The sequence below is a fragment of the Pistacia vera genome, unplaced genomic scaffold (genome assembly GCF_008641045.1).
Source record: "Pistacia vera cultivar Batoury unplaced genomic scaffold, PisVer_v2 Contig27, whole genome shotgun sequence".
Lineage (NCBI taxonomy): Eukaryota > Viridiplantae > Streptophyta > Magnoliopsida > Sapindales > Anacardiaceae > Pistacia > Pistacia vera.
Window position 1 is genome coordinate 444,302 of NW_022196079.1, and position 23,651 is coordinate 467,952.

General features: G+C 35.5%; 2 protein-coding genes across 2 annotated transcripts; both read left to right on the forward strand.

Annotated features, from left to right (window-relative positions):
* Positions 1-808: 808 nt before the first annotated feature.
* On the forward strand, positions 809-16,687 carry LOC116133458. The gene is made up of 9 exons (XM_031419163.1): positions 809-1,236; positions 2,299-2,649; positions 2,739-2,954; positions 3,482-4,131; positions 4,885-4,981; positions 5,072-5,125; positions 5,206-5,303; positions 15,326-15,522; positions 16,050-16,687. The coding sequence occupies exons 1-9, from the start codon at positions 943-945 to the stop codon at positions 16,685-16,687; spliced, it is 2,595 nt and encodes an 864-aa protein (XP_031275023.1). The 5' UTR covers positions 809-942.
* Positions 16,688-17,196: 509 nt separating this feature from the next.
* Positions 17,197-22,450, forward strand: LOC116133459 (probable NAD(P)H dehydrogenase subunit CRR3, chloroplastic). The gene is given in 3 exon segments (XM_031419164.1): positions 17,197-17,445; positions 17,835-17,977; positions 21,967-22,450. Coding segments are annotated over 3 exon segments (480 nt in total). The 5' UTR covers positions 17,197-17,233; the 3' UTR covers positions 22,092-22,450.
* The last annotated feature ends 1,201 nt before the right edge of the window (positions 22,451-23,651 follow it).

Below are 23,651 nucleotides of genomic sequence, written 5' to 3' on the forward strand. Positions count from 1 at the left end.
GACACTGTTTCTTGTGAATAGTTACATTTATTGAACATATTTAGTGCATAGTTTCCACTAAATTGTTGTGATAATTGAAGGGTTCATGAATATTATCATGTTTAGATTAAATGTACATATGTAGAATATCAGTAGTTAAGAGATTGTGATAAATAGTTACATTTAGTGAATATCTTTAAAATATTATTTTGAAAAATTATTACTGGTAATTGAAACCATGACTATTATAGCAAGCCCAATAAACAGCAAACACGTGGACCAATTAACAACATCCTACATGGCGATCATATATCAATCCTACGTGAGGTCAGAAGAAGCAGTCTGCTTCAGTATTATATTAATATATAGATATTATTAAATATTATCACTTTTAAATTTTAATTTATAAATAATTGTTTTTGGTATTGGATATATAAATAAATTTAAGAAAAATCAGAATAATGTATCTGTGCCTAAATTAATATTATCTTTGTAGAATTGTTTTTAAAATAAAATACTGAAATATGTATATAAAGGGATGAATAATACTACACATACATCATTCTCATACAATATTATGTGACAAGATATGATTAGGTGAAAGTTTAATTTTAACTTTAAATTAGTCAATCATATCTTATTACATAATATTATATGAAAATGATATATATGTAGTATTACTCATATGAAAATAATAATATTATATAAAAATAATATATATATAGTATTACTCATATGGAAATAATATATGTGTACTACCCATCATTGTAATTTAAAAAAATGTATTATGATTTTATTCGTGATAAAATAGTTATATATTAAAAAAAATTCTCAAAAATCTAGTAAATTCCGACTGCCAAGTTCCCAACCAGTGTCCCTGCAAAAGACGAAAAATTTCGCCATTAAAACCCTCTTTCAAAACCTTTACAATTCCCATTTTTTGAGCATTTGAAAGACCAGAAAATGTTGGGTTCAGCACTCCCAGCAACTCATTTCAACTTCAGCATGAAGTTGAAGCCTCAGTATTGGAATGTGGATGTGGGTAGAGTTAACGCCACCTCCTCCATTAAAACAATGCCTAGAATCAGAAGAAACTCCAAAACCTTTTCATCTTTTCACTTTGGCCCCCATGTTTTATTTATCTTTAAGCCCAAACCTTCGTCTCTCCCTACACTTTTATCAAGCTTCAGTTGTTGTTGTAGTAGTGGTGGTGGTGATGGTGCCTCTGATTCAAATTCTCAACTCTCTTCTTCTGTTGTAAGTCTCTCTATATCTTTTTTCTTTTAATTATTCTCATTTTTAATATGGGAATATCGGTTACTTCGAAATTCTTGTAAATGTTGATTGAGATTGTTTATGGTAATAATGGGTTCTTCGTGTTTAGTATATTTATTTATTATTTATTAGTATTATTATTGGTTTTATCTTTGATATTGCAAGTTTTACGTTTTCACGTTATAAGTTTGGCTAGTATTATAAGAAGTTTGATGCAGGTTGTCATAAAATTTGATTATAATTTTAGTGAAGCGTCTGACTGACTCGCCGACGATATTGAATTTGTAGGAATATGGTTTGGAAATTAAGTTTGGTGGTCTTACTTGCTTGTGTTGTTCATATAGAGAAGTGTTTACAAGTCCTGTGCATTCAATTGTTCCTTTTCTTTTGGGAAACAACTTATTTAGTAGATTGTATGTGGAGCTATTATGAAAATTTTGAGTCCTCATCAGGGGTTATGAATTAAAGACGGAATGTAAATAGCGTACTGAACATCAAGTGGCCATGCTTGAAGAAAGGTTTAGAATTCTTTGAAATCAATTTATAGTTGTATGAATTCTCATGTTGGTTATTTTGAGAATCTAGATAGACTTTTTTGATGCTCCATTGTCAGCTGTAGTTCCTGCAACATATATTTTTTTTTTTTTTTTGTGTGTGTGTGTGCCTAGAATCGTGCTGTAATGACTTGCTGACTGCAGATTAGACCGCCTAGCTGAATTGGTAGTGATTTTCAATATTGATACTGTTGCCATGGATTCTTGTTCTCACCGCTGACCACAAGTTCATACTAGATAATTTTTCTCTTTCTATAGGCCAAAGTTTTTGAGCAAGATTCCAAAAGATATTAACATAATGCCATTTGGTCTTAAGGATTTTTATTTTTATTTTTAAAGTACTATTTGGAGCATTTTTCAACCCTAAGTTGTTTGGGCTTTTGCAATATGAAGTATTTTTTGCTTTTATTGACATTGGTTTGCATATAAGGATGACACTTGTTCATTAGTTCAAGCTACATAATGATGCAGCTTGTCACTTTGATTTCAGGATACTAAGGAAATAAAAAATAGCTCTTCTACTTTTGGTGACAGTTATGTTGCCTTGTTTGTCCGGATGCTTGGTCTGGACAATGATCCACTCGACAGAGAACAAGCAATAGTGGCACTATGGAAATACTCGCTAGGTGGAAAGAAGTGCATTGATGCTATCATGCAGTTCAGTGGCTGTATAAATCTCACCATTAACCTTCTTAAGTCAGAATCTAGTGCTACATGTGAAGCAGCTGCAGGCCTTTTACGATCAATATCTTCAGTCAATTCATATAGAGATTCTGTAGCAGAAAGTGGAGCTATAGAAGAGATTACTGGATTGCTGAGTCAATCTTCTTTGACTGCTGAGGTATAGGATAGGTATCCCGCCATTGGAATTTCTCTCTCATATTTCTTTGTTGTGGAAAATTGAGGCATATTGTGAACTTATTTCTGCAGGTGAAGGAGCAGAGTATATGTACTTTGTGGAACTTATCTGTTGATGAGAAGCTTAGATTGAAAATTGCAAATTCTGATATTTTGCCATTACTTATTAAATCCCTGGAAGATGAGGACATTAATGTAAAGGAAGCGGCTGGAGGGGTTTTGGCAAATCTGGCATTAAGCCGCTCTAATCACAACATAATGGTTGAAGCAGGTGTTATTCCCAAACTGGTAAGATGATGTTTTATTCGGTTGACAGTATTGATTGATTTCAGAAGTTAAATCAAACTCTTTATTCATTTGGTGCTTCACACTTTAATGATGTTTATATTCTGTCAACATAAGCAAAGCAAAAGCATTTTATATTTGTGAAAAATAAAATAATGACAACAAACCAAAGGAACAACAGAGGTTGGATTCATGAATCGATAACAGCATCCTTCTTATTTGGTATGATTTTTGTTGATTAATATCTTCATTTTGGATTGGATTCCATCTAGCTGTGAAATATGTAAAGTATACAGTTGTGGCATATTTGGACACCTTGTGGAAATTGAATGTGTGTAGATTTGTTTTCTAGACTTTTAAGGATATGCATCTTTACAATCGGTTTTGTTTTGAAAAGTGAATCTGTTTACTGCAGCAGATTCAGTTGGGATCTGTTTGTAGAGAAAGTTTCAATTGACATCTTGGAATGTTTCTATTTTGAAATTTTAATTGTAACAATATAGGCCAATTATGTTGGATACTTCCTGCAGGCAAAGCTCTTAAAAACTGATGTGGAAGGATCCAAAGTCATACGAAAGGAAGCAAGGAATGCACTGATTGAACTTGCTAAGGATGAATATTATAGAATTCTTATTATAGAGGAAGATCTGGTTCCTGTCCCCATGATTGGTTCAGCTGCATATAAGTCCTTCAGACCTGGTTTGTATTCATGGCCTAGTTTACCAGATGGTACTGAGATTGAGCGGACTTCACAAGGCCCTTCCAGGTATGGTGCCAATGAACTACTCCTTGGATTAAATGTTAGTGAAAAGAATGTGGACATAGAGGAAGCCAAGATGAATGCTGTGGTTGGACGGGCAAAACAACAATTTCTTGCTCGTATTGGGGCTATAGAGTTGGAAGATGAAAGGAAACCTCAATCTGATTTGCCTACTGGCCAGCGGGTAACACTTCTGCCATTGATGGATGGTGTGGCTCGACTAGTTTTAATACTTGGACTTGAAGATGAGGCAGCCATATCAAGAGCTGCAGAGTCAATTGCGGATGCATCTATTAATGAACATATACGGGTGTCATTTAAGGAAGCTGGGGCTATCAAGCTTTTGGTTGGGCTTTTAGACCATAATAATGATGCTGTCAGATTGGCTGCAACATGTGCTTTGGAGAGACTGTCTGTCAGGTATTTGAATTTTCCTTTCTTTAATTCTCTGTCCTAAGTGCCAAACTTGATCTTGCTAGCTAAACATTTTTAATTTCAAATGAGTTCTTATAAGAAAGCAGGACAGTAGTCATTTTTGTTTTTATTTTATTAAAAAGCGTTAGTTGGTTGTTGAATCAGTAATTTACTTGCCAGTCAATGAAGGGGCACCTGTGCTTGTCTCAAAATTCTTGTGTCAGAGTAGTGAATTAGCACTTTTTATTCTATTCTAAGTTGCTGGTGCAAGATTTTTCTCTCAGCCTTAGAGTGTGTGTGAGAGAGAGAGAGAGAGGTGTTTCTAGTTCCTGCACTTGCTGTTGGTCCATCTGTCATGAACAAGCTAAACAAATAAGGTTTCCTAGTGCTAATGCTATTCTTCCTAAAGGAGGTTCCTTGGGTGAATGATGTCAAAAGGCTTGACTCTCAACATTTTTTTGTGAAGTTGCCAATCTTGATATCTGTTGTACAGTCATGTGACAGTGATGGATACCACCTTGGGCATTGACAGTGATACAACATCTAGCTTCTTGTTTTTTCCATTTTTGCATGTTGGAAATGCCTTCTGTATTAAGATTTTTTCCTTAAATCTGTGTCTAACATATATGCTTTACTCCACTTCTGCATCTTGTTATGAGTTTATCTTCATATGTTAATAAGGCCTAAATAATTATTATCTTTTACATGCTTGACGTATCATAGTTCAAAATTAATATTTTCTTCACTTTCTTGATGCAGTCATGGTGTTTGCCAGATTATTGAAGCTGAAGGTGTTATTGATCCTTTGGTTAATACTCTAAAGCACTCAGACATCTCTGAAAGCTTGATGGAAAAGGTCTTATCGTTATTTTGGTTGGCTCAGAAATTTCTGAATAAGAATTCTGATTTTGTGTTGATGATGATGTGAATTTTTGCTGCAATGCAGACCTTGAATATACTTGGTCGTATCATAAACCCGAGTAAAGAATTGAAATCAAAGGTTAGTTGGCACTTTCATGCAGAAAATTATAAATGCTTTTAGTGTTCTGCTGACTTACCTAGTATGTTGATGCATCCCAGTTTTATGATGGACTGGTTAATGGATCGAGAAAGGGATTCGATGCTTCTACAGGATCTGGAACCACAGCTGAGATACCATCATCAGAAACCAATACAAGGTTTTTTTTTCCCATCTCCTGCTTTTGGTTCCTTTCTTTTTCCATTGTTATGTGCTATTACGCTGATTCTTATCATTTGTTACTTTGAATTTTGCTTACCCTGTGTGAGATGAAAACACAATATAAAGCAAGCAAAATCATACATTTTCATAATGGATCTCCTCGTCTAGGTAATGCCAAGTTTGATTGTTTTGTCTAGATGGTCTGGCAAAAGTCATGCTTGCTTGTAATGCAACAGGATGCAATATCTTCTCATAGCTGATGTAGCCATGTAGGACATATTTTCCTAAATTAGGACTAGTTTTTATTTTCCTTTTTATTATTAGATTTTCTAATTTTAATTAGGATTTTGTATTTGTAAGTTTAGTTATTTTTGGATTTTAGTTAAGTCTTGTTTTCTTATTATATAATTCCTTGTACTAGTAGTATTAGGGAATTTTTTTTTTTTTTTTTTTTTTTTTGTTTTTGTTCTATTGTATTAGGATTAGTTTTGTATAAATAGGCTTGTTATCCTACAACAAAATCAATGGTTTATCAATAAAATTGAGTTCCCTTATGGGATTCTTTGTCTTGGATTCAACATCCCTAAGAAAGCTACGTGTTAGCTTTTTTTTTTTTTAATCCTTTTTTGTGTTTCCGTTTTGTCAATCGCCTAATAATCGAGATAGCGACCATCTTTCTAGCAATGAGTAAATGATGAGGACCATAACAACGCAAGATGTTAGGGATATCATTCGGGATCTACTACAATCAATACTTCATAGGTTGGATGCATTAGAGACTAGCGGCAACAAGAATTTAGAACGAAAACATAGAAAAGCAGATGAGGCTCGTGCTCATTGTCCACTGTCAACGAGATGGATTCTTGATTTCAATCGAAGAGCTTTTGCAAATAACCATTATCAACAAGGTTCTAAGCAAAGCTGTAATACTCCATATTTTATGGGATTTTCATTAGAATTTAAAAGACTTTGAAACTTTGGAGGGAGTAGAGTGTAACAACCGAAACAAATGAGGACTAAAGTGAAATTTGTCAGATATTTTTTTTGAATAGTAATAGATTTTAAAAGAGGAAGGATCGGGAAGAAGGAAAAAAAAAAAAAAAAGAGAAAAGAAAAGAGAGAGAAGAGAAGAAAAAGGAGAAAAGAAGGAAGGGAAGTTTGGCCGAGAAGAAGAAAAAGAGAGGGAGAGTTTTCTTTGTGCCTTCTTTTCACCATTTTTGTGTGAAGAATTGAGAGAGTAAAAAGCAAAATTTGAGTGAAGAGGAAAAGAAGAAGAATTGGTGAGTTGAGTGGAATAGTATTGCATTTAAAATTCATAGTTTGTTATTGCATTTGTTTTTAGCTTTAATTGTGTGATATATACATACATACATTTGTGGTATGTGTGTGTGTATTGTTTGGAGATTTTTTATTGTAATTCCACTAAACAAAAAAATGTGGGAGGGCTGGTTTGATTGTGTATTGTGTTAGAGTTGGGAGGTTGGAAAAAAAAGTTGGGGTTATTGAAACCTTATTTGGTGGAATTGTGTTTTGGTTGTTATAAATGAGTTATCGTATGCATGTACATATGTATTGGGGTAAATTTGATGAGGGAAAATGTTATAGAATGAGGAGATAAGTATTGAAATGGTTAAGTTGAGAGAAACCCAGAAATTTGGGTGAAATCGCAATCGTGTTGCGGCGAAGAAAAAGCTTTGTTGCGGCAAAAGAGTTTTGGAATGGTTGGGAATTTTCTGGGGAAAACTTTGCCGCGGTGGCGAAGAAGCGCTAGATTTTGGGCCATAAGAATTGATGAATATAGGACTTGGGTTTGCATCTTGATTGGGTTGTGAGAAGAAGAATGAAGCCCATTTATATTGGGCTGTTGGGTTTATTGTTGAGGTGCGTCGACTGTTATTATTAAGGTCCAGTTAGTTGTTTGGACTGTTGGGTTTTATTTAAGAAATTGATGGGTTTAATTATATTGATGGGCTAATTGAATTGGTGGATTTAATTATTTAAGTGGGCTGAACTATAAATAATGAGACCCAATTATTTGATTTGGATAATTAGATTTATTAAAGAATTGGTAGCTGGCATGTTAAGGAGTTGGAGTATCTTACTTTAGGCCTGTTGGAATTGGGCTATAGATATGGCCCAATTATGTGTTAGAGGTATTGAGTTTTATAGTTAAATTGTTGGACTTGAGTTACTTTGGTGGGTATAAGGCCTAGGCTTTTTTTTTTTTTTTTGTTGTTTTTTGGGTTAGTAATTGATTGTAATTGGTGGAAGGATAACCAAGTGGTAGATTATCATTTCTGCGAATATTGAAGCACAGGCTGGAGGTTAATTGTAAGGATTTAGAATATACAAAGGTTTGACTGTAAGGGTTTAAAAAGGCAAATAGTTGATCGTAAGGATTTAAAAGTGAAGGGGTTTGACTCAAGGATTCAATAGTTTAGGAGGTTGACTTAAGGATCCAAAATGTTTGGGACTTAATTAAATGAATGAAAAATGTAAGGGGTAAATTGATATTTTACATGTACGTATTTTGGGACGTTACACTCTTTTTTACATGTTGGCATTGTTAAGAACTATATAGCACCCATATTCGAATTACTTGTATGAAAACATGTAATGTCATTGGAGCTTGGGAAATTCAGAGGTGTTATTATAGAAACTTTATTTTGGACTGTAACCATCGTTTTAGTACCCATCCCCCTCCAGACATTAGCTAATACTTATATTTGACCTCATGCACGTGATGAGCTAACCTATACTACCGAACGATGACGACTCTTTACCATCCTAAAACGGTGGTTACAATTCGAAATAAAGTTTTTTATATATTTCGCCTCAGCCTATACCCGTTGGGTATTCACAAATTCCACCCCAGCCTATACTCGCTGGGTATCCACAAATTCTACTCATTCAGTTAATGCAGCCACTATAACCATCACTTTAGTACCCAGGGACCTACATCATACATCTCGATTTTCAATTCCTAATATAGACAAACAAATTAGTTGATCAGATTAGGCCAATACCCGCCTAGGGAGCTATCTTGGGCCAATACCCACCCCAATGATCTCGAACCCACTTAGGCAAATACTCGCCTGGTGTAATAAAAGGCCAATACCTGCCCAAATAATCTCAATTCACCTTGGTCAATACCCGCTTGGCGAAATAAAGGACCAATACCCACCCAAATAATCTCAACTCATCTAGGTCAATACCTGCTTGGTGTAATTATCATCAAATCCCATCCAAACCAATACTTGTTAGGTGTAATCTCGCCTGGAGCTTGTCAGGCGCCCCATCCTGTCCCGGTAGGATGGTATAGAGTCATCATCGTTCAATAGTACTGGTCATCTCAATGCACACATGAGGCTAATCAGATCCTACTTAGGCCAATACCTACCTGGTGTCATCCTGTCAAATCCCACCCAAGGTCTATCCTCGGGTTGTCATAATCCACTCAGGCCAATATCCGCCTGGTGTAGTACTTTCAAATCCCAGCAAAGGTCTATCCTCGATTTCAAAATCCACTCGACCAATATTCGCTTGGTGTAGTATCGTCAAATCCCACCCAAGGTCTATCCTTAGGGAATCATAATCCACTCAGGACAAAGCTGCTTAGTGTGGTATCGTCAAATCCCACCCAAGCCAATACCCAATCAGTGTAATCTTGTTTGAAGCTCGTCAGACGCTCGTCCTGTCTTGATAGGATGGTATAGGGTCGTCATTGTTCAGTATTACAGGACATCTCATTGGCGCATGAGGTCAAATATAAGTACTAGTTGATGTCTGGAAGGGGACGAGTACTAAAACGATGGTTAAAATCCGAAATAAGGCTTCCACACTCACACCTTCGAATTTCCCAAGCTTCAATGATATTACATGTTTTCATGCAAGTAATTCGAATATGGGTTTCATATAGTTCTTAATAACGCTAGTATGCAAAAGCGAGTGCAACATCCAGAAATACGTAATTTAAAATATCAATTTACCCCTTACATTTTTCATTCATTTATTTTGTCCCAAACATTTCAGATCCTTACAGTCAACTCTCTAAACCATTGAATCATTGAGTCAAACCCCTACACTTTTAAATCCTTACTATCAACTGCTTGTCTTTTTAAACCCTTACGGTGAAACTCCTGTATATTCTAAATCCTTATAATTAACCCCCTGCTTGTGCTTCACTATTCGCATAAATGACAATCTACCCCATGGGAATCCTTCCACCAATAACAATCAATTCGCTAACCCAAAACAAGGAAACCTAACCCTTATGCCCACCAAAACAAATCAAGCCCAACAATTTAATCATAAAACTCAATACCTCTAACACGTAATTAGGCTATATCTATAGCCCAATTCCAGCAGACCCAAAGTAAAATACTCAAACTCCTTAATATGTTAACCCACTAATTCCTTAATGAATCTAATTATTTAAACCAAGTAATTGGGCCTTATTAATTATAGGTCAACCCACTTAAACAATTAAACCCACCAATTCAATTAGCTCACCAATATAATTAAACTCATCAATTTCTCAAATAAAACCCAATAGCCCAAAAAATCAATTAGACCTTAATAATAACAGTCGGCCCACCTCAACAATAAACCCAATAGCCCAATATAAATGGGCTTCATTTTTCTTCTTGCAACCTAATCAAGATGCAAACCTAAATCCTATATTCATTCATTCTTACGGCCCAAAATCCAGTGCTTCTTCGCCAAGGCAAACCAAAATTTTTGGGTTTCTCTCAACTTAACCATTTCAATACTCATCTCATTCCACAACACTTCCCTTCATCAAATCCTAATACATATGTACATGCATACGATAACTCATTTAAAACAACCAAAACACAATTCCACCAAATAAGGTTTCAATAACCCTAACATCAAAACCCATCTTCAACACTTCTTTTTCCCACCCCCTAACTCCAGCACAATACACAATCAAACTAGCCCTTCCACATTTTTTGCTGGAATTTCAATCAACAATCCCCAAACAACACACACACACACACACATATCTATATATATGTACAGCACACACTTAAAGCCAAAAAACAAATGCAATAACAAACCATGAATTTTAAATGCAATACTATTTCATTCACTTCACCAATTCTTCTTCTTTTTCTCTTCACTCAAATTTTGCTTTTCACTCTCTCAATTCTTCACACAGAAATGATCAAAGGAAGACAAAGAAGACTCTCCCTCTCTCTTTCTTCTTCTCGGCAGAACTTCCCTTCCTTCTCTTCTCTTTTTCTTTTATTCTTCTCTTCTCTTTTCTCATTTTTTTATCTTCTTCCCGATTCTACCTCTTTTAAAATTTGTCACTATTAAAAAAAATATCTGGCAAATTTCACTTTAGTCCTTACTTGTTTTTAGCTATTACACTCTACTCCCTCCAAAGTTCCAAAATTTTACACTTATCCCTCGAAAATCAAAAATATATTTTAATAAAAATCCCATAAAATATGTGGTATTACAATCTTTCCCCCTTAAAGAATTTCGTCCTTGAAATTTAAACACTTGATTAGAGTAACTCTGGGTATTATGCCTGTATATCCTTTTTGCACTCCTAGGTTGCTTCCTCTTTCGTATGAGTATTCCATTGAATCTCTACCCAAGGGATGGTCCTGGGGATCGTGGGTTATGGGCCCACCACGCTTCCATTGTGCCACTATGATGTTCACTTCTACTAGTTAGCATAATAAACACTTTGAGTCAAACTCTACAATCTCTCTTTAGTACATAGTCACCACATCTTGCAGCTGAATCTTCAATCCCCTTAACTTTATTGGTGCTAGGTACGCTTGACATTCCTTCTGGGGTACTTCCTCCTCTAATGTGGCCTAGGCCTCTTATTGGGTCATGGTAATTACTCAGCCTGATTATAAAGTTATCTCGATTCTTTTTGTCTACCTTTGCTGCCACGACTCGTACTAGTCTTTCCTTTATTGCACGTAGTGGGTTCTTCCCTAGGTTGGGACCTCTATTGTCCCTCAACACGACTACTTACTCCCTGGGTGCCTTACTGGACAACCTTCTGAGATACACTCCCACTTTGAGACAAATTGGGGCACTCTCTCTCTTAATATGTCCATGTTGTCCACACTGATAACAGACTGGAGCTCTGCTTCAACATTACCCTTCATGGTATCTGCCATATTTGTCACACAACATCTTTTGTTCCCACTAAAAGCTCTATTGCCTGACCTTTGGCCATTAAATTTCCCTTACCTCCCGCTGGCCCTAGAGCTCCAGCTACTAGATGTACTAGAGAAACTACTTTCACGCCTCTGTACACGATTCCTCCCCTTCTTTCCTAACTACACTCCGCTCTACCCTCATGGCAGATTCTACCAGCCAAACAAAATCTGAGTAGGAGTATCTAACCATTGCTATTATGATTCTCTTCCTAAGGCCATCCTCAAGCTTCCTACACTTTTTTATGGTATTCTACTTCCTTGAATTGTTCGCTGTCCGACTACGAGTAGCTCAAGTAAACGATTGGGCCAATCCCTCAATGGTTCGCGCTATCCCATACTCACTATTAGGGGAATGAATCCCCTGTTCTATCTCTTGCTTCCCTTCTGACCCTTCCATTTACGGTCCCCCTACATGGGCCATAAAAGCTTCCCCCTCGATCCTCTTTTCCTAATCCTCCCTTAACCCTGAGGATCGATTATTTTCCCTTACAGGTTGAGTGCGTAGTCGGCCTCGTTGACACATGATCAAATCTATGAAACAACTCACTTGTTTAGACCCAAAATATGTCATGCATGCTTATGAAAATGCACTCAGAATCCACACCTAAGTTATGATCAAAGTTCTACTTGTCGTAAGGTAAATATTGATCTTCTTTATTTCAATGGTAATTTGCATGTGGAAGATTTTCTTAATTGGTTAAAGGAAGTGGAAGAACACTTGGTGAATATTCCGAAAGAAAAGCACGTTAAACATGTCTTTTATTAGAAAGCTAAGCATATGATTGGTGGAAACATGTGGAGTATAATAGAAGTAGATGGGAAAAAGGCCAATAAGAATATGGTCTAAATTGAAGAAATTATTAATAGAAAAGTTCTTACCACAGGAATATCATCAAAAGTTTTATCAACCACCCTATTTTTACCACAAGAATATCATCAAAAGTTTTATTAGCCACCCAATCTTCCATACTACCCAAACTACAACAAGTTAGTCATGCAAAAAGAGTCACAACCAAAACCACCTTGTCGTATTTCTAACCCAATTTCAAATCAAGAGTTCCTAAAGAATCTCTCATCTATGACTTTTAAATTAGAACCTAATCAAGAAGTTGCTTGTAATACTTGAGATGTCAAAGGTATGTTCCCAACTCTAAATAATCTTTTAGATTAAAGGGTAGGCAAAGTGGCTTATAGACTTGTGTTGCCAGTGAGTATGGAAAGAGTCTATAACATCTTCCATGTTTTGTTGCTGCGTAAGTATGTTAGTGATCCTTCACATGTGCTTCAGACAGAAGAAGTGGAATTATAGGATGATTTGGTTTATGAGGAATGCTCAGTTCAGATCCTTGATAGAAAAATAAAAGAACTCAGAAACAAGCAAATTTCACTTGTAAAAGTGTTTTGGAGGAATCACAAGATAGAATAAGCTACTTGGGAAGTGGAGCAAGATAGGAAAAGTAGATACACGAAGTTGTTTTTATAATTTCGGGAACGAAATTATTATAAGGGGGAGAAAATGTAATACCCAAGATGTCAAAAGTATATTTCCAACTCTAAATAGTCATTTAGATGTTAATTTTATGTTAAAAAACATAAAATATAATTAAGGGCAAAATAGTCAATTCATTTGAAACGGTATGAATCAATTTCCATAAAAAGGTATTAGGGGTAAAATTGTCATTTTGCCTATGGATAAGCATTGCAAAAAATCAAGGATAAGTAGACTTAATTGCATTTAATGGCATTAATTAAGTAATAATTATGTTTAGTGTCAAAAGACTTAATTGCTCCTATATGAGAAATTAAGGACTTGTGAGTTTAATAATTAAAATAGTTGGGCCAATAAGGTGATTACATGTTATAAGGAAGATGAACATGATAATTCAATAAATTTTGGCCATAAATTTCGACCAAGAGAGGAGAATGAATCATTTTTCTTCAACCTCTCACAACTTCTCTCAAATTCCACTAATCTTAGTATTTGATAGAAATTGTGAGAGGTTGATGAAAAATTGTTCATTCTCCTCTCTTGGTCGAAATTTATGGCCAAAATTTGTTGACTTCTCATGGTCATTTCCCTTATAACATGTAATCACCTTATTGGTCCAATTATTTTAATTATTAAATTCATAAGTCCTTAATTTCTCATATAAGGGCAATTTGGTCTTTTGGCTCTAAAAATAATTATTATTTAATTAAATACAATTAAGCATACTCATTCTTGACTTTTTGCAATGTTTATCCATAGGCAAAATGACTATTTTGCCCCTAATACCTTTTTATGGATAATTGATTCATACCATTCCAAATAAATTGACTATTTTGCCTTTAGTTATATTTTATGTTTTTTAACATCTAAATGACTACTTAGAGTTGGAACATACCTTTGACATCTTGAGTATTACATTGATGGTACACCAACGGAAGGAGAAAAAAATTCTTAGATAATCTTTGAAGCGGTTTTTGACGTAGTTCATGATTTGAGCATTGAAGAAAAAATGTTTGAAATAGTTCACCAAAATCATAATAAAGTGGTTGAAGAACAAGAAATTCAAATTAAAGATAAACATGTTGAAGTTGAGCATTTGAAAGAGAAGATATAATTAAAGAAGATTGAGCAAGAGCAATTTGTCCTAGAGGAGTAGATTGAGCAAGAAGAGTCAGAAGACTACATTCAACAAGAAGTATACATCAAGTAGAGGATCAAGAGGGTGAAACATCGACTTGAAGATTGTGGTGCAAGACAATTCTCCAAGGAAGATCGATGACGTAGGGTATTTGTTTGCTCCAACGGATGACTTACTTCTCTACTTCAAGTATTACCTGTCAGATTGCAAAACTCGAGGACAAGTTTTTTTAGAGGGGGAGTATGATGTAGGACAAATTTTCCTAAATTAAGATTAGTTTTTATTTTCCTTTTTGTTATTAGATTTTCTAATTTTAGTTAGGATTTTATTTTTGCAAGTTTAGTTATTTTAGGATTTTAGTTAAATTAGGAAGGTTAATTTTTGTTTTCTTATTTTATAATTCCTTGTAATAGTAGTATTAGGATTTTCTTATTTCTTGTTCTAGTAGTATTAGGATTAGTTTAGTATAAATGTACTTTTTATCTTACAAACAAAATCAATGGTTTATCAACAAAATTTTGAGTTCCCTATGACCAATGCTCACCTATCAGAGACAAAAAAATGTAAATTGAAATTTCTGCAGAATACATTTTCCTTTGGGTTAACAATTGTTTCAGTGCTCTATTGTAGGGAAAGGATTGAAACTCTAGTTTACGGATGTACTAGAGCTAACCTTTGATAGAGTTTGGGTTGGTTTCAGCTGGATCAACTAAGCTGCCCCTCCTGAATTCGACCTCATTCATTATTTGGCCAACCCAACCTATGTACAAACTCAATAACATTATAAAAAATATTAGAACTGTACAGATATATAACAAATTTTGCTATCTGAGTGCAATTCAGGTAGGCCTAACCTGGACTTGACCTACTCATCACCAGCTTGGGGATGGGATAACTCCAACTGACTCTTTTAAGAAATTCCAGCCGTAATATCTGTTTAATTTGGTTAGGCTATGGGGTTAGGAAAGAAATACCTAGATCTAGGTTCATGTTTAGATCTCTTTTTGTAAAAATTAGCTTTGTGCAAGCTTTTGATTGGATGTCATTTTTTTACCAAACTTTTAGTGTGCATGCGTGCTTGAAAGTGTATTTTTAGTTTGACATGTGATTTATTCATGTAACTTGGTAGTTTAGTGATGAAAAAATGGTGAAAGTTTGGTGCTGATAATCTTGTAAACCAGTTATATGAAAGAAGTGTTGGACTCTGTCTTCATCAGTCGCCTGGTTGACATTCTGAAGACCTCTTGCCCTAGTTTACAGAGGAAGGCAGCTTCTGTCCTTGAGTTTGTGACAATTATTGACCCAAGCATGGACACAATCATTTCGGCGGATGTTGAATCTGGTCTGGATGCCATTTTCCAACAAAAAGTTTTGGAAGGTATGAGGAACAATAACACTATGTTGTAAAGACTAATTATCTCATATCTGTATGTTTAAGTTTGAATGCTATTTTGGATCCTTTTTTTAAACTTAAGCCTTATGAGATTGCTAATTCCTCATCATGGTTTCATAGCTTGAGTGCGAACCCAGAAAATCTATCCATGGTGTTAACTTCAGATATTTGCATGTGGTTTGATCCTCGTGATAATAAAATTTAGCCTTGTATTTGAGTGTAGCTAGAATTTAAATACTATTGTTGACCGATTTCCAATAAGCTTGAATATTGGAGTGATGGTTCCTCAGCATTGTAAATCCTCCACATCTGAGTTTAACCCTTTAGTTCCCTGAAGATACGAGTTGCCATGTTGTGCAAGCAAACTTTTTTGTAGCTCGAGTAAATCCTACATTTGCCACTACATAGAGAGTTTTAGTTCTAGAAGCCTAGATTAAATGCTATCTCGAGTGGTGTGGAATAGTATTATCTTCGCACCTGTTTCAAATGAATAAGTGTGTTATTTCCTGCAGATTTAGAGTCTGATGTTGAAGCTCAGCAACCAGAAAAATATGCCCTTGAAATTGAAGAAGCTGGTCTCACAATCTCTGCTGCATCGCGGCTACTGACAAAATTGCTTGATTCCAAGCAGTTTTCTCAAACCATAGACTCCTCTCATTTCACTGAACTGCTGCGCAGAATCCTTAAGTCAGATATCCCTCTTCACTACAAAGACTGGGTTGCTTCCTGTCTAGTTAAATTAATCTCTCTGTCCGGTTCTAACATCGACTACGAAAATCCAATCAACATGGAGGTAACGCTTTATGAGACAATCCCAAGACTCATCGAGCAAATGAAATCCTCATTCTCGCCCGAAGCTCAGGAATCTGCAGTTGTAGAACTGAACAGAATAATATACGAAGGGGTGGTAGATTCGACTCGAGCCATTGCGTCAGAGGGCGGAATATTTCCATTGGTGAAGCTCATAGAAGAAGGGACTGAAAGAGCTGTTGAAGCAGGCTTAGCAATACTGTATAATCTGAGCATGCACAGTGAAAATCACTCGGCCATTATAGCTGCTGGTGCAGTCCCAGTTTTGAGGAGAATTGTTCTTTCACAGAGACCACAGTGGACAAGAGCACTTCGGTTGTTGAGGAATTTGCCCATTTGATGAAACAAAATACATACTTGATGTTGAGACAATGTAGAATTTATGTAAATCACATTTGCTTCATTATGTAACACCATTTTTATGAATTCATTAATATTTTTAATAATAAATATTAACCTTTCTTGAAGTTCTAAAAATCATTATAAATATTTTGGGATCTTTCTTCAAATTTCATAAAATTCTCATGGGTGGAATACAAAATTTGGATCAAACAAAAAATACAAGATTAATTCAATTTATTTATTTATTGATCCTCCATTTTTTTTAAAGTCTAAACAGGAACTTATATATAGAGTTAGTCACTTATTCTCTGATATAACTTTTTTAAATTCGGATCACTGTCAGTAAATAGAAGAACACAAAATTTTAATATCATTTTTTTATTGAAAATTATAAAATTTTGTAAATTTTAACACTTATGGGAGTCGATAAACAGAATTATGAAATTAAAAAAAAAAGAATTGGATGAATTTTGTCATATATATACCAAAATATCTATTCTACTTCAACCTATCTTGAACTGAAACCAGACCCTCGAACTCCATCATGTATTGCTTATCCAGCAGCCATTACACAACTCTAGCTTCTCTTACCAATAACTCTTCTTCTACTTCTCCTCAGACCAACCATCCCACAAACCCTCCTTCACGTAAACCTAAAATCCCCAGAAAAAATAACTCACAGCAGCAGAAACAGCTCCAACTTATGGAGATTGAACGAGCCATCGGTGCTGGCACTTTTCGTGACAATGAACCCAGGCAAGTTCCTTTAAGTCTTTCTCCATTTGTTTCTTTTTTTTTTTTTTTTGTTAAGCAACTTTTTTTTTCAGTAAATAAATCGAACTTTTTTAACTTTAGGATATTTCGTACTGTAGTATTGGAAACATTATCGGCTAATATTGAACCTTTTATCATTAGGAATCTGTTGTGGTACTGGGAACAGTAACATTACCCGGATGAATCTGTTAATTGTGAACCATGATGAATCATGTAAAAGTGACAGTCTAATTTTGTTTACTGTTATTATGTTTCAAAATTCTGGATTTTAATGTCGCTTTTTTAATGATAAATGAGTGAAACTTGTCCATTTTTTTTGCCAGTGATGCTAAATTTTGAAGATTTTTTTTCCTCTTTTGTAATGTGTATAGGGACTCGGAGAAGCAGAAGAAGATAGTATTTAATGGGATTTTGCCAGATCTTAGTGGCGTATTTGAAGGACCTGTTGAGAAGCAGCTTCGTGAGACTGGAGAGTGGTTTTCTAGTCACACCGAGAAACGCCTCCGATCCTCCAGTGTTGATTTTTCTCTTATTTCATCAATCTTTCAGTGAGCTCTTAACATGATTTAGTTTCTTTTATTCTTGATCAAGATGACATATAAGCCTTAAATTTTGTGTTTCAAGAGTAAGTGTTTACAACTTGGATAAACTAAAACCCAAAATTGTTGAACCATTTGCTAAAGATTTGAAAGCTTAAGTGCTGATGGATTTTGCAATTTGTCTTCATTGTTACGAATGGCTTGATGTGACAACATTTTTCTAGTGAATTAGAATTAGAATTAGAAAAATTCAGTAGACTGCTAAGTGTCACGTACTTAGTTCTTTGGCTAAGTTCCGTGCGGCCTTAACACTAGGAGATGGTGTTAAGCAGCCTTAAATTCACATAAACACAAGGACTAGCAGTAATGAAAATGAGTAGGAAGGGAGTATAGAGAAAATTATAAACTCTATTGCTAGAAATTTTGGATCCTACACATTATACATTTACAAAGTGAAGTGCCCTATTTATTGGCAAAACCTCTTAAAGGAACTGTCTATATACATTTAATACTTCATGCCTAAGTTTCCTAAGTTAGTTGACAATTAGCAAATCTTGAAATGGGTGAAGCATAAGGTAATTGCTCATTAGAAATGAAGTTTCCTAGCTATGAAGTTTCCTTGGCCATGAAGCTCCTTAGCGATGAAGCTCTTTTAACCATGAAGTTCCTTAGCAAGGAAGCTTTTTAGCCTTGAAGCTCTCTTAGCAAGAAAGTTTACTTAGTGGTGAAAGAGTTAATAACTTCTTTGAAGCTTTCTTACTAATGAAGAAATTACTTAACAGCTTCTAAGAAGTTATTATGCCGGTTGCCCACGACGTCATGCATGATGCTTCTGTTGTTAAGCAGGTTGGTTGTGACACTCTCTCACACTTATTGCTGCGATGCCTTCGTCACATTATCCTTGTAGCGCTAGATTGATAATTGGAATTGTCATAATGAGTCTTTGGTCTCCCAATTGGCTTCGGTAGCGGGCAGTCCCTTCCATTTGACGAAGTACTCCCGATAATTTGGCATGCCATGTCGCCTAATGACTCTATTGGCAAGTATTTCTTCAACCTCCTTGTCAAAGGATGTTGCAATGGTTGTTGGTGCTCGGGTCAAGACTCCTCGGGATGGCTCCTCCGAGTCTTCCTGGAATGGCTTTAGCAAGCTTACATGGAAGGTCGGATGTATCTTCAATTTCAGAGGAAGTTGGAGTCTATACAAAACTTTGCCTATGCGCTGAATTATTGGAAAGGGGCCTTCATACTTGCGCACTAGACATTTGTACACCTTTCTTAGCGTTTTGAATTGTTGAGGCAACAACTTTACAAGGACAAGGTCGCCTTCTTGAAATCAACATGCTTTCTTTTCTTGTCAGCGTACTTTTTCATTCTGTTCATTGCTTTATATAGGGTAGCACGGGTAGGTTACGCTGGTTCGTGCCATGATTTGGCCAACCTGAATGCTGCGGGGCTCCTCCCATCATAGCATGTGGCTAAGGAAAGAGGTGTGTTTGGTTATTTTCCCATGATGATCTCGAAGGGACTCTTGTTGGTTGCCTCACCCCACTGCAAATTATATGAGAATTGGGCTATATCAAGAAGTTTTGCCCAATCCCATTGGCTAGCACTCACATAGTGTCATAAATATAGCTCTAACAGTGCGTTGATGCGCTCGATTTGGCCACCAGTTTGGGGGTGGAAGCTAGTTGAGAACTCTTTCAAAACCTCCCAGTGAACCAAGGATCACGATCGCTAACAACGCTTCTTGGAATGCCCCATAGCTTGACAACGTTGCGAAAGAAAAACCTAGCTGCTTCTTCTGAAGTGCAATCTGTGTATGCGGGGATCAAGGTAGCATATTTGTTAAACCTGTCCACTATGATTATAATGCTTTCGAACCCTTCAGACTTTTGCAAATAGGTGATGAAGTCCATTGAGACACTCTCCTATGGTCTCTCGGACACGGGCAACAGGTCTAGCAAGCTTGCTGGTTGCTGCTGCATTACCTTGTCTTACTGGTAAATAAGACACGTTCGTACATACCCTTCAATGCCATCTTGCATCCCAAGCCAATAGTAGGCAGTCTTCAAGAGAGCAAGGTGTCACGACGAGCCTGCTCGATGACACAAGCATCCTGCATGATGTCGTGGGCAATCCGTACAACAACTTCCTAGAAGTTGTTAAGTAGTTTCTTCATTTGTAAGAAAGCTTCAAGGAGGTTATTAACTCCTTCACCACTAAGTAAACTTCCTTGCTAAGAGAACTTCAGGGCTAAGGAGCTTCATTGCTAAGGAACTTTATGGTTAAAGAGTTTTATGGCCAAGGAGCTTCATGGCCAAGGAAACTTCATGGCTATGAAATTTCATTGCTAAAAAGCAGCCATCTCATGCTTCATCCATTTCAAGATTTGCTCATTACCAACTAATTTAGGAAACTTAGACATGAAGTATTCAATGTATATAGACATTTCCTTAGGAGGTTTTGCCTATAAATATGGCGCTCCACTTTGTGTAAATGCATAATGTGTAGGACCCAAAATTTCTAGCAACAGAGTTTACAATTTTCTCTATACTCTCATCCTGCTCATTTTCATTACTGTTAGTCCTTGAGTTTGTATGAGTTTAAGGCCATACGGAACTTAGCCAAAGAATTAAGTATGTGACAAGTGGTATTAGAGTCTTGGTTGATACACAATGGCAAAGGATACTGTCGGTGGAGCAAAGGGATCCAAGACGTCTGAAACTGAAAATCCCCGAGAACATGTTCGTCAGGAGAAAGTTGACACCAACCTCTCAAAGCCGCGAGGTAAGTCTAAAGACCTTATTTCCAGTTTTGACTTACGTTTGTCTCGTGTAGAAGAAAGGGTGAGCACAGTTGAATGAGCTAGATCATTGGATGGATGATCTAGAAACGAAGGTTACCGAAATCCATATTGTTGTGAAGGTCATGATGGTCCAACTGGAGGAGTTGTTGAGGACTAAAATGGGGAAAATCCATGACGATTTCATGGGTGAACTCGCCAAAACATGTCATGTGTTCCAGACCAAAATCAATAGCACTAATTTAGTGCGACGCAAGTGCGCCATGGTTGCAAGACTCGGTAGCAACACCATTAAAGTTCAGAGGATTGATGTTCCAAAGCCTAAAAGCTTTGGTGGCTCCCGCAAGGTGCAAGAAGTTGACAAGTTCTTGTGGGAACTAGACTAGTACTTTTGGGCTGTAGGCGCCACGGAAGAGACCTCCAAAGGCAAACGTTGGGACAAAAGCTCCAACAAACCACACCTTGTTGAGTGCCTCTAAGGAGCTTTTGTCCTAATGTTTGTCTTTGTCCCTGCCCTTGGATGAGGTAGTGTCCTGGCGGGCATCCCAATTGTTTTCTTTGGTTTGCCTTCTGTCTCCCGCACCTTTAGCAAAGTTGCCTTTCTTATCTTTGGGTTTGCTAGTGGGCTCTCTTTGGTTGTTATAATCTATTAAGCTTTCCTCAATCGCTATGGTTGTGGCAACATCATGTACTCCTCGACGCCTCAGTTCCTTTTTCACCTACGATTGTAGTCCATCTTTAAATTTGAATTGCTAGTCTTTGTTGGACATCTCAGGGATCTCCAATATCAAGTTTGTGAAGTCTTTGATGTAATCACGGATTGTCCCTGTTTGCTGGCAACGTTTGTTGGAGACAAACTAGTGAATGCATATCCTTTTAACAGGGATTCATGAGCGTGACAATTGAAGGTTGCTTAGTTTAGGAGAAGCTATTTTTTGGAGAGGAGAATTTCTACTTCCTGACAACTTCATTTGCCTTGTTTCCATTTACAAAAGTTAATTGTATTGAAGATCTTCAAAAAAAAATTACCCTAGATTCTTTATTAGATTTACATATATGACAGACAAAAGGCTAAAATTTTTTTACCATACTCTTTTTTATTCATATTATGAGATATGTTAAAAGTATATGATTTAATGTTGGTGTGTTTAATTTGCAGGAAAAGGAATTCTGATGCTGTTGATTAAATGGATTCTTCCCATATGGACTTTGTCACTCCTGTTGGCTCTTGCAGCCACAAAGCTTGCATAGACCATACCATTCATGGATGATCTCATTATATGAACATGGAAGTAATTCAAGCCTTCTCTCCAATGTAGTTACTTCTTGTACAGAACTACGAATCATCCGCCGGCTTCTCGCACGATATCAGATAGAAATATGATTACAAAATGTTAATCTCTTTTTTCAAGAACTTCCCTGGTGAGTTCCATTGCCAAAACTTTGTATGGTATTATGTTATCAGGTTATAGTGACCGCCTTCCGTTAATGAAAGTCCGGATTTCAAAAAATATGGACGTCTGCACCTGAAAAATCTTGTCTGATTATAAATGTAATGCATAATTGCAATTCACTTGTTAAGCTTATGTCTGGCATCTCATTATAATCTAAAATCCAGATCCTAGAGTTTCAATTTGTATTTAGAATTTATGTTTTCGAAGTTCATACTTGAATCCAGTGTCTTAATATGCTTTTTCTCATTTTTCATTTTTTTTTTTTTTTTTTTTAATGGGGTGGTCAAATACAGAAACATTTTAGTGAGTATCTGCCAAAGACTTAGAAATTTGATCTTTGAAATTCAAAATTCATTGACTATACACTATAAATTAAAGAATACTCACCAATATTCTAAATATGGGTGTTGAGAGTTGGAGATCTGGTTAAGATTATATTCAAATCTTGGTTGTAAATAAATAAACTTCAATGCTTCACTCCATATAATCCTCATAATCTTTAACTTGGCATTTAATTTGTTAAAATTATAAAATAAAAATAAAAATAATTTGACTATTTGAAAAGTAATTCTGATTTTTCCTTTTGTCAATTTGACTTCTCCCTGACAAAGTCAAGCCGATATTGGGTATTAAACAACAGAAGAAAACAAAGTTTAGCAACCAAATCCCAGCTGCCCACTTTGAAAAAGTCGTATATTTACTAATTTTGATTTTTGAACACTCAACAATTAGATATAGAAATATTCTTTTCTTTGTTAAGGATTGTTGTGGCTATGCCTCCAAAGTTTTGGTTTTCTTTAATTAATTAATATGATTAGTTATTAATTTTGGAACGTAAAAATGTTGTTTTATATTACCAGTTTTATATTTAATAATAATAGTATTTATCAATTGTAGGACACTGTTTTTTTAAATTTAAATTACTTAAATTTCAATATACAATAAAAAAATCCCCCCCGAAAAAAAAAATATATATATATTATTGTGAAGTCTAATAGAAAAAAGAAATTGAAAGATATAAAAGCATTTCAATCAATAATTGAGGAGAAAAAAAAATTAAGAAAATAAAACAGCTAGGATTTATTACATTATAAATTGGGAGATATTGTCCCTTTTTCTTTCTTCGTTATTGGCCTAAGGGTATTTATATTGTTTAATTTTTATGTCAAATTTAAGAATAACTAACTTGTTTTAGTATTGTTTATATTTACCCTTAGAGGCTTAGAGCACACTTTAAAAGAATTATTTTTAAATTTATATATTTTCTTTTAATAAGTGTATGAAAAACTGTCCTTTTAACTGTAATAGTCCTTAATAGTATCATAAATATTGTTGGAAAATCATTATAAAATTGGTTTACCATAAGGTTAATTAATTCTGGTTCCCTACT

Bases quoted from the DNA above. Each gene is read 5' to 3' on its own strand.
- LOC116133458 (XM_031419163.1), top strand. From the start codon at position 943: ATGTTGGGTTCAGCACTCCCAGCAACTCATTTCAACTTCAGCATGAAG. The intron at 4,132-4,884 runs GTATTTGAATTT...TTCTTGATGCAG, and splicing joins TTGGAGAGACTGTCTGTCAG to TCATGGTGTTTGCCAGATTA. The intron at 5,126-5,205 runs GTTAGTTGGCAC...GATGCATCCCAG, and splicing joins GTAAAGAATTGAAATCAAAG to TTTTATGATGGACTGGTTAA.